The 12,120-nt window shown below is 32.6% G+C and overlaps 1 protein-coding gene across 1 annotated transcript in view; it reads right to left on the bottom strand.

The window, feature by feature from the left end:
• unc-4 overlaps window positions 1–11,671 on the bottom strand; it is a 30,791-nt gene extending 19,120 nt beyond the window's left edge. Inside the window, exon 1 of the mRNA XM_075300500.1 lies at window positions 10,498–11,671. Within this exon, the coding sequence (XP_075156615.1) occupies window positions 10,498–11,068 (571 nt within the window). The 5' untranslated portion in view covers window positions 11,069–11,671. The remainder of the gene's footprint in view (window positions 1–10,497) is intronic.
• Window positions 11,672–12,120: the final 449 nt, after the last annotated feature.

Raw genomic sequence — 12,120 nt, 5'->3', positions numbered from 1 at the left:
AGACTTAAATTTACGTATACTTTTACAGTAGTCTTTAATTTTGAAATCATGTCATTTTAGCACCTTTTGGCTTCGAAAAATACATTTTTTATTCCTTTTTCGTCAACATCATTTGTCATCCCTGCATCCTGAGCCTCTTGGTAGAGCAAATTTCATTAGATGCTGTTGAAATTTGGTATGCGATGTAAGTACACTGAAGCCATCGTGGTGCAATGGTTAGCATACCCGCCTTGCATACATAAGGTCGTGCGTACAAACCCAATTTCGGGCAAACACCAAAAAGTTTTTCCGCAGTGGATTATCCCACCTCAGTAATGCTGGTGAAATTTCAGAGGGTTTCACAGCTTCTCTGAGTGGTTTCACTGCAATGTGGAACGCCGTTCGGACTCGGCTATAAAAAGGAGGTCGCTTGTCATTGAGCTTAACATGGAATCGGGCAGCACTCAGTGATAAGAGAGAAGTTCACCACTGTGGTATCACAATGGCCTGAATTGTTTAAGTGAGCCTGAAATATGGGGATGCCACCAAACCTAAGTACAAAACAAAAAACAGCCTAATGAAATTTTCTTTTTTTTAAGTATGTCACAAACATTTTATGAACTAACCATGGTATAAATGACCATACACATAAGTTCAATATGAACTAAAGCAGAAATTTGCATACCATTCCCAAAAATAATAAGAATGACCCAGCAAAAAAAGCGTCGCCAAAGAAGAAATGTTCTTTTTGGATCCGGAAGTAGTGCAAAATTGACGCAGAAGCGATGAATTTAACATGGACTTGTCATAGGACGGAAGTCCTCCATTTCAACAGCCGTTGCACTGAGTTTGCATCACTTCTTTAGGTGTGATCCGAATTCAATGTTTTGGATGTAAATTAAAAAATTCTGTGATATTTTGTCAAATAAATAATTTTTATAAATTTTTATAATTTTTAATGGATTCTTACGCTTGTCGGAAACGTTTGACCTCAAATCTTTTCAAAAATGCACAATTTTTTCAGATTGAATTTAGCACTTTTTTCGACAAAATTTAAATGATTTGAACCATTTTATGAATTCTTACTCTGTTTTTAACCTATTTGAAACAAAAAAAGTTGAAATTATCCATTAAAAGTATGAAAAAGCCAAGTTATAAAAAAATTGAATTAAAAGAACTTCCTGGGTAGTTAAAATAAAAAACATCATTGGGAGTGCATCTTCTGGAAGTGCTTTTAAAGTTGTGCCTTTGGAAGAACTTCAAAATTTGTTTGCTGGTATATGAAGAAAAAAAGTTGAAAAAACGAAAAATTAAAATTTGCTTCCTAGAAGCAAGAACACAAAACCTAAATTTAAAAGAGAATTGTGTCTTAAAAGTATCCTTGCTTGCATTCTCCGCTTCTTTGGCTCGGAATCAATACCAAAATTTTTAAAGTAAAGACAAAATCGTTAGAACCATTTTTCAGTGCACTCGATTAATTGGGGTGAAAATCTAGAGAATTTATATTTCATATGAAAGAAAGGTTTTCATTGCATTGCACGTTTAAAAAAGAAGTTTAAGACTTCTCTAAAAATCAAATAAACATTTTTACACTAAAAAAAAGTGAAAGCAAAAGTTGGGTTAGATTTTTTTAAACTAAACTCTATTAAAAAACGCCAATAACACAAAAATAAGTAAATATTTTTCGGTAAATTCAAGAAAATTTATCAGACATTATTATTTTTTTTTTCACTATTTAAAGACAATGCCCTCCTTTGAGGAAAAAAATTGGAGTTCAATTTTGCACTATTTCTAGGTCGAGACATAATGATGAGTGAAAAAAAGCGACGAAAAAAATAAAAATATAACGATATATCAAAAACTTTTCATAAAAAAATTAATCTTTATTTTCGAATTCAGTGTATGAAAATACATAAAAAAGTCACCTCTCCACATTTGGTACATGAAACTGATTTTATTTTTTTAACTAGTGTAAATGACTCCTAATATTATCTCCCCAGTAATGGATCTGGCCCCGGATCCATCACGACTAACGTAATTTAACTCAAGAGATTTTATTTGTATTTGTTATCTTTCTATATCATTTAGGTGTCTGCAATGTATTAGAGCAAATAATCCATTTTCCAAAATTTTAAATTGAAAGATTAAAATCATTCTAATGATTGATGTCCATCTGTAAGTAATGACTCAAAATAAATCGACATCTAATTTAAATTCATCATAGCAAAGCACACGTATATCCTGTCCGTATATATATAGAAAAAATATTCAAGTGAATAATGAAGAAATTCACAACTCAAACAAATGATGAATGAATTCGTTCAATTTATGACATTTCTCATTTCCGGTTGAAACAGCTCGGAGAAATGAAAATCACAAACAGCTAAAATGGCTAACTAGCTCGAGAGAAAGAACAAAAAAAAAACAAAAATGAAATGATGACTCCCATCTACGTAAAAAAACGACCGAAACGAAATCACACATGAAACAAGGCAAAAGTTTTTCCTTTGGTTGAATCGAAACCAACCAAGCAAACCGGTAAAAATTAATAGACCCCGAGTAGTTTCTCATATAAACTCAAATCATGGATATCTTCGCTGTCATCATCATCAATATCCCACACTCTCACACACACAGTCAGGCACGCGATTACCTTAGCCATTGGACTATGCTGCCATATATGATGGTGGTGTGATGTCAACGGGTTATTTAGGCTTATCCTTGGTAAAGCTTCATCATGCTCATAGATTTAAGACAAGCATTTCGTAGTTGACAGCAGGCGGATTTGACAATGGTACGCATGGTTGAGGTTTATGGTGGCTACACAAGATTTTTTTCGACATTGCGTAGGTAACCAACAAGACCTGAGGTGAATTTAGTTTTCTCCTTCTCTCTCTCTCTCTCTCTCTCTCGCTTTGATTTTTTCTCAATATTTCCTTTACCTTAGGTGTAAGTGTTATTGTTTTGTGTTTGTGATTTTCAATTTTTTTCATATGTCTTGTTCTCGTTGTTGTTTTTTCACTCTCCTTGCTCTATGCGAAATTTATTTTGCCAAATGATTAATGACATGCTGCGGCTCACAAAAAGCGAGCAAATATAACAAAAAAACTCCAAACGAAGAAAATCATCTAAGCTCCAAAAAATGATTAATATTCAAAATGTGTGTAGATGTGATTATTTTGTATTTTTTACACTCCTCAAAAACAACAAAAAAAATAAAGACGATATTAATCTATTTTACACATCTCAAATGAGTTTCATGTGTCTGCATTAGAGATGTGTATGTGTCTCAGGGATATTAAGTTAAGTATCACGTGATTTACGAGTCACGTTGGTAATATGCGTGAGTGAATCTAAAACATCATTAATATTTTTTTTTTTGGAAAAATTTTACACAAAATTCATTGGCAAATAAGATTTGAATGGAATTTTTTATGGATTTTAACTTCAATCGAGTTGTTGAGCCCACTTGGTTTACTTGGATCCAAAGATTTTGACCTTCCTTTAAAGATTTTGGTATTGATTCCGAGCCAAAGATGCTGCTTCTTTAAAATAAAGAAAATTTTTAGCGACCTATCTGGCTTTAAATCTAGAACCAGTAAAATTAAAATTAGGATACAGATCTCATTTATCAAATTTGCATTCTCTTTTCACGGTTTAATAATAAAGGTACTCACGTACAAACAAAGGCCACTTTAAAAATCCAATTTATAACGGATACTTCAAAGTAAAAAATGTTTTCTTAATTCCAAAAAAAAAAAAACGTTAAACCAAAGACGCTTAATCCTCAATATAAGTCTTAACCAATATTTGAAGCATTTTTATCTTAAGTCTAAAGTTTCAATATTTCAGTTAATTTAAGGACAATTTCTTTAAATCAAAAATGTATTTCTTTACTTTAAGGAAAATTTGCCTTAGTTCAAAGTCATGCGACTTTAACGGAGGGACGCAAATTTACAAAATGTGTCCTAAATTTAATGGAAAAAAAACTTTGAAGCAAAGATTATAAACTTTATTTTAATTAAAATTGCATTATTTTAAAGAAATTTGTAAATTTCGCATCCTAAAATTTAGGTTGCGTAATCTTTAATATCACGTAAATATTTTTCTCAGTGCAGTTCAACAGCTGTCCTTCCATTCTAAACCTAGGATCTTTGTTGAATTGCTAGAATTAAAAAAATACCTTTCTCCGCACTGAAATTTTAGGCCAACGAAATTGTCCATTTTTGTGTTTTTTTCCTGTTTAACTAAATTGCAGTATACTTGCAAAATAACTCCTGGACATGCACATCATAGATTACTAAATAATAGATGACCCATCGCTCTCCGACCAGAAAATGTTGAAGAAGCCCAAATGAATTTTCTGATATTTCGTTTTGCGTTTTTCGGAAAGAGAAAATTTGTTCAAAATTAAATTTTGTTGTTTCGCGGTTTTAGTCGTAATTTTTTGTTCAACTATAAACTTTTGAATATTTAATTTGATTATAAATCTTCTGGTGTATCAAAAATGTTCGAATTGTGGATATAATAGGAAAAATTTAAAAACGAATCTCAGAGAGAATTTGCTTCGGCGTTCGGTGAAAATTCGATAATGTGCCACGAATTGGCCATCGACGTCAAGAGGCTGATTAACCGCAGCCGAAGCATTTTTAATAATTTATTTCATATCGTATTGTCCCAGTGTTGAATTTGCCTCAGTCAAAACTCCCAGTACACATAAAACAAAAAAAGCTCAAATTCCTGCATATGGGAAAAACATGCCCGGTTCCAAAGATTTTGTCTTTAAAACAATGATTTAGGTATTAGTTCCTGGCCAAAGAAGCGGTGATTTGAAGTAAGGATACATTTAAGCGTACTTCATTTTAGGATTTAATATATATTCGTTTAATTGCAACTCTTTTCTTCGTGTTCTATCAAAGACCTTTAAAAACGTGTTAATGAAAATTTAAATTTCCAAATTCAGACTAAATCTGGAACAAGATTTGAATAGGATTGATTGGAATCAAATTTATTATCTTAGTTCAATAGACAGTAAGGTCAACTTTCAAACTGATAATATAGTTGATCTCTACAATTAACATGTACCTATGGTAACAAAGAATATTAAAACTGACTTGAAACCATGGTTCACAAATGAGGTGAAAACACTTATTGATATAAGAGTACGGGCATACAGAGAGGTAGAAAAGATACAAAACTCCTGAGCTCTACTCAACTTTTCAATCTGCCAGAAAAGATATAGTTTGAAAGGTTAAACATGAAAAACTGATTTTTCATACTAACAAATTCAATAATGCTAACGAGTACAAGGAAAACGTGGAACAAAATAAAGAAAATTGGCATTACAAAGACTACTAGTCTTAACTCGAACTTGGATGTTAACGTACTTAATGAAAAGTTTGTAAATATACCGATGCTAGAGGTAAATGCAAATTTCTGTAGTTCGCGAACTATAACTTCCATCTCTCAACGTGGTTTTAGTCTGAATTTACATCACTTCTTAAGGTGTGAGGTGTGAATTCAGTGTTTTGGATGTGAATTAAGAAATTTTATGATATTTTGACAATTTTTTAAATTTTTTAAAATTTTCTATGATTTTTAGTGAATTATAATGCTTGTCTGGAACGTTTGTCATCAAATATTTTCCAAAAATTCGCAATTTTTCTAGAAAGGATTTAATATATTTTTTCGGCTAAATTTAAATATTTTGTACCATTTTGTTAATTCTTATCGGTTTTTAACATATTTAAAATAAAAAAAAAATAAATTTCCCATTAAAAATATGAAAAAAGCGAGTTATAAAAAAATTTACTCATATGAACTATCTGTGCATTTAAAATAAAGAACATCTATGGGAGGACATTTTTGGAAGTTCTTTTAAAGTTGTGCCTTGAGAAGAACATTCACATATAATTGGACCCACTTGCCCATCTCTAGTCTGCATAAATTTATATTTATCTATTGTTGTATATTATGTAGGTAATATTGAGATATTAGCAGTAAGCTTGATTTTATGGGGCCATCTCACTTTTGGCAAATTGATGTCATGTTTGCAGAACTGAAGGAAAGTTATTAAAATGTCTTAGCTTTTTTTATTCAATATTGACAAAATCGATTTAAAAAATATCGATGGATTGAGTTCGTCACAGAATTAATTTTCAATAATTGGGATAATAAAACAACATACTTCATTTAGAGATAATGTCTCGATTAGTATCTTATTTTTACAAAAGGAGTGAAAATTTTTAAAGAATTAACATTTTGTTAGCGGAAATATTATTGTTTTTCTATGGGCAATTAAGAAAATATAAAATAAACAATATTGAAAAAGTAACAAGAGAAGTTGATACTTAAAAAACAGTGTCATCTATTGTTACGTTATTGGACGTATTATTCGAATAGCAAACAAATTGCATATATTTCAGTAAGATTTGCTGGTACTTAAATCTGCAAACAATTACAATAAATTGGTCTCAAAGCATTTTTTCAAGAGCAAAAACAATTGAATTAACCAAAAGCTTTGCAATAATCATTTAAAATATATTTTATATTCTTTTGAAGAAAAAAAATTGTTTCGAAATTCCAGATCTGCAAAGGGGATTGAAGCGATAGTACGCTGTTTACTGGGCGTAATTTGTTAATGGATATATTTTTCTTGTCCTTATTTGCACTATTTTAAATAATTTAATATTATACTAATTTCCTTCCTTATAAAATTGATGGTGAATTTTGAAAACCTGACGACGATATTTTTATCATAAGGTGGATATCTTCATCGATTATAACTATGATAATTTTAGTAAAAATGATTATAAAATTTGTAAAGTTGACGATATTTTTACACTGAAAAAACAGTGAACCCACCAGTTTGAAGGAAGACATTTGACTTAATAAATAATAAAAATACGAGTTCGTATTTTTGGGACAATATTTTGTTCAGTGTAGAACACTCTTTAATGGGCCCATGGTATAACTGACAGTGTGGCTGATATGTATTGCAACCAAATTCAGATTACTTTAATTTCTAAACCGCTCGTCTGCATGTTGACAGATTTATTCCAGCGATAGCTCATTTTGAAAAAAAAAGCATGTCCAGTTCCATAGATTTTGTCTTCACTTTAAAGAAGCGGATAATACAAGTAAGAATACTTTTAAGACACAATTCTCTTTAAAATTTGGGTTTTGTGTACTTGCTTCAAAGAAGCAAATTTTAATGTTTCGTTTTTTTTTTTCAGCTTTTTTCTTCATATGCTATCAAAGTCCTTTAAAAACGAGTTAACGACAACTTTATTTTCCAACTTCAGACTCGACTTCCAGTAGAAATTATGCAACATTTCAAGTAAAAAACGTCTATATTTGAACGATTTTTTGCTTTGTAGTCAAGATGCAAAAAGACAACAAATTTAAAGACAATTTCATTAATTTTAAAGAATTTTTCTGAATTATTAAAGTCAAGTTGACCTTACCCCCCAAAAAAAAATATTTTATGTTTTGATACCCATTTTTAAGTCAAATCACTTAATTATAAGGACAATACAACTTCATTGGAAAGTTTATCGACTTTTGAACAAGGAAAAAAACTTTATGTTAGAGAAATGCGTCTTCTATGCTAAGAAAAATTTGCATTTGTATTTTACAGACATGAAATCTTTGGCCTCACGACAATATTTTTTTCAGTGCAGAAAAATTAAGGTCAACACATATTGAAAAATGAGCTTGGACTAATACAATTGATGTTCCAAAAAGTGCAAGAGATCACCAATGCACTGACTGGAAACGGCTAAGGAGCTGCTTCCATTGCACGAAAGTGGTCATTTAACGAATTTGGACACACATTTCGGCAGCAGACCATGAACATTCCAACAGGACTCAATACAATCGCTCTCAGCACACATCAACAAAGACTGGCTTAAAAGGAGGTTCTTCGGTCCATTTCTGCCGCACGATGACCACCAAAATCTCCAGATCTGAAACAGTTGGTCTTTTGCGCTTGGGGTATTTTGGGGAGTTCACAGAAAAAAATATATCCAAAATATATCCAAGTTGGAAAAAAATTGGAAAATGTTTCAATTAATAAATTAATTGATACAATTAACTTTTTGTACACACAAAGAAAATTTCATTAAAACTCAGCCAACGAAAAATGTTCATTGATATAACGAAACATTTTCATTAATACAATGAAAATATTCGTTAATAGTACGAAACGTTACGTTAATTAACAGAAAATTCGTTATAATAACGAAAAATTTCGTTGTATTAACGAATTTGTTTCGTTGGCTGACTTTTAACGACACATTTCTTTAATATAACGAAACTTTTTCTCTTAGTGTATCAAGATAGAAACATAAGTTCAATATTTGAAAATTTTTAATTTATTTAATAAAAAATTTATTGATACAATTAATTTTTAATCAAACTCGGAAGACTAAGTCAGTAAAAAAAATTGATTTTTTAATTAAACATTTATTTAAACAATCAATTTTTAATCAAACTAAAAACACTAAAGGCCATTTTCATGTAGCACCTTTAGGCTCTAACTGCCAGTTAACAAAAAGTACATTGCAAATATATTCTCTCCGGTTAATTTTAACTGAAAAGTTTTCGGCAGTTAAGTTCCTAACTGAGAGCCATCGTGGTACAGTGGTTAGCATGCCCGCCTTGCATACACAAGGTCGTGGGTTCGATTCCTGCTTCGACCGAACACCAAAAAGTTTTTCAGCTGTGGATTATCCCACCTCAGTAATGCTGGTGACATTTCTGAGGGTTTCAAAACTTCTCTAAGTGGTTTCACTGCAATGTGGAACGCCATTCGGACTCGGCTATAAAAAAGGAGGTCCCTTGTCATTGAGCTTACCATGGAATCGGGCAGCACTCAGTGATAAGAGAGAAGTTCACCACTGTGGTATCACAATGGACTGCATAGTCTAAGTGAGCCTGTTACATCGGGCTGCCACCTAACCTATCCTAATATGATCCAGAGAAAACAAACCGATATGCATTTAGATACGAGTATATAGCGTATCGAGTATGAGGACTGATATGCATGCTACTCATATAAATCATAGAGTATGGACTGCATATGTTATGTGTCAGACCGGGGACTTATCAGCCAACCAGTTACATGATCCAATTCACTCTTCGAAAAAAATGTGAAAGCCCCAAAAATTAATTTTTTGACATTTCGCAGTGATTTTTCCAAACAGTAATTTGCCTTTGTATTGTGCGTAAAGATCAAATTGGCACAAAATTGAATTTCGTCTTTTTTGAACCATTCCATTCAAAGAATATCCGAATGTTAGTACATATATTGGAATATACTCATAACCAGATTCAATCAAATGATAAGGGAAATCCTTCGTATGGCGCACCATTGAATCCATTGATAGAGAAATCTATCTAACTAACGTTGCCAAGTTATTGTCACTTTTACACTTGTATTTATTTCATTGAATTGAATAAAAATCTATCGTGGGCCATTAGGTTACAGTTCAAGATTTCAATTATCATAGAACTATGAACTGTTGCCAAAGGAACAATAAGCAAAATATATTCAATGGATGACTTATGAACAGATGATTTTTCTTAAATAAAAACAATTATTGTAATAATAATAATAATCTATTTAACAATGAATTCTTTCTTTTAATTGATAACATTGAAGGTAAACAAACAAAAAAAAAACAACAATACACACATCAAGTACTTGCAGATTGATGGGGATTTGTTGTTATTATTTGTTTGTTTAATTATTTCACATTTGTTTAAACACACATTGAATTGACTAATTTCATATGTGATTGTAATGAAAATAATTTACGTTGAAAACTGAATGAATTTCTTTGAATGTTAATCAATTAAAACCCAGATTTGTTTTTTTTTTTCATTTACTCAAACTCATACAAATATACTGAGTTGTGGTGCAATTATATTTCAGATTGAAATAAATTTCATTTTAAGATGACATCAATTTTTTGGTGAGATGATTTGTGAGATTGCGTGAAAATCTCAATGGAATATTATCAACAATAAAGGAAATTAATTTGAATGGATGTAAAATAAAGAAAAGCAAATACAGCATATACAGTGAAACGTATTAAAAGTGGACAGCCACGGTCGCCTAAATATTGTTCACATTTGAGAGGTTAATTTTAATGTGACAATATAGCAAACATGTCAAGAAAGTTGTTAGTCCGCTTTTCAGAGAGTCCAAGTTTGAGAGGTTTCACTGTATAAAGTTATTACTCCTATATAAACCCCTATTGAAAAAGTTGGACGAAACGTCCAGGAATCGACGAAATAATTTTGTTGTAATTGCACCTTTTAGCCCTTGATAAAAAAATAGCCCAATACATGTAACTAAAAACGTGAATGTGTCTAGCTGAATTAATAGCTCTTTGTTGAGTTATTTAAACTCTTCAGACAACCGACAAAAATTAATACGAATTTATTTCGCTGTAAATATTTCGACCTATATTTAAGCCATTCTCTTAAAAAACAAAACCTTCTCCAACTTACCATTATCTTCATTAGATCCTTCACTGGGTGGTCCCGTCGGTGGCATATTTTGGCGATTTCCAATCATTAGACGATGCTGTATTGCCGCCGATGCGACAGCCGCCGCTGCTGTGCTCTGCACTGCCGAAACATTACGCATAGCGGCACTTAGGCCGGTTAAATTCGCAAACGCATTGCTAGCCATTTGAGCTGCAGCGGCGGCATTTTGAGGTCCATTTGCTTCAAAACGAGGACGTCCCAAAAACGGGGCCCCACCAAAAACTCCCGGTACACCGAATTGCAAAAAAGGATTCCATGGTGGTACACGGACACCGCCTGGGGCCAATTGAGCTGCCGCCGCATATAGCTGCAGGGCGGCGGTGGGATGTAAAGCTTCCGACGGCATATTAGGAGCCACAATGCCGTTACTATTACCGTTAACAGAATTTGTCGCGGGTGGCGACAATTGCCGGGCTATCGGTGAATGATGTAAAGCGTTTACCGACGAAGGATGATGGGGAGGTGAATGCGATGTAGGTGACGGGTGAAGGGGTGTTGTTGTTGGTGGCTGATATTTTTGTTCCAAAACCATTATTGTTGAGGCAATATGGAAGGGAAGCTTACCAACAACCTAATGTTGGTCATAAACTTGCAGTTGGACAAGATCACTATTTTCGAATTATTTTTTTTTATTATATTTTTTTTTTAATTTGTATTTTCTTTAATAAATTATGGGTCACTTAAATGATTATTGATATTTTATCACAATTTAACAATTAACAGTTATTATTATTTTTTTCAATATGTTTATGATTTATAATTGTTTTGAGAGCGAATATAGCAATGCAGTTTTCAAAAACCGGTTAAATCAATCAAAAACCATTAAAATATGTTCGAATATTTCGTAACCGGTTCCAATTCGATTTTCTGCTTGCGATGATTTTCCGCACTCGCGACACTTCACACACAGCACTCTGCTCAATACTTGAATTCTCGTTTTACCCGACTTGATTTCTATTCTATTCTTTCGACTTTCGGTGGTGGGGATTCCAATAAGAATTTCGTTAACTCCGTGTTGTTGCTGTTATTGTAGGCCAAGTACTGCCATTGGTATGACAAACATGTTTTTATTTTCTATTGGACTTTAAGCGCCGACGGTAAAAAGAAATTTACAGTTCCGAGCCGTTAAATGAATAACAAACATCCACAATGAAAATTCAATTTGAACTGAGAGCAGCAGCGAGTGCCATTGAGCCAAGTAAGCGAGTCACAAATGCTCAAGCACCACCAACCAGCCAACCAAACGCCACCAATATCATCCTCTTTGGTAGATGTAGCAAACACACACACCCATACACACGAAACCCCCCCTAAACAAAATTTATACAAACGTTAAGGCTCTTGATGGGCCAGAGTGAAGTCAGAGAGGAAGTAGTAGAAGAAGAAGACCAAGAGATAAAAAACCACCGCTAGAGTTGAGTTATTGAAACGAATGGCATTGTAGGTTATTTAAAAGGCAACGCTGCAGAGCAGTATGTGTATGATGGGTGGTTAAACGTAATGGTAGTTGTGTGGGGTGTGGTGTGTATTGGTCACAAAAGCAAGATTGTTGCCATTGTTGCATGGCAAAACCATCATCCAATG

The sequence above is a fragment of the Haematobia irritans genome, chromosome 3, assembly GCF_050003625.1.
Source record: "Haematobia irritans isolate KBUSLIRL chromosome 3, ASM5000362v1, whole genome shotgun sequence".
Classification (NCBI taxonomy): Eukaryota; Metazoa; Arthropoda; class Insecta; order Diptera; family Muscidae; genus Haematobia; species Haematobia irritans.
The sequence above is the reverse complement of the archived record's forward strand: the minus strand, read 5'-3'. Positions and strand labels throughout refer to the sequence as shown.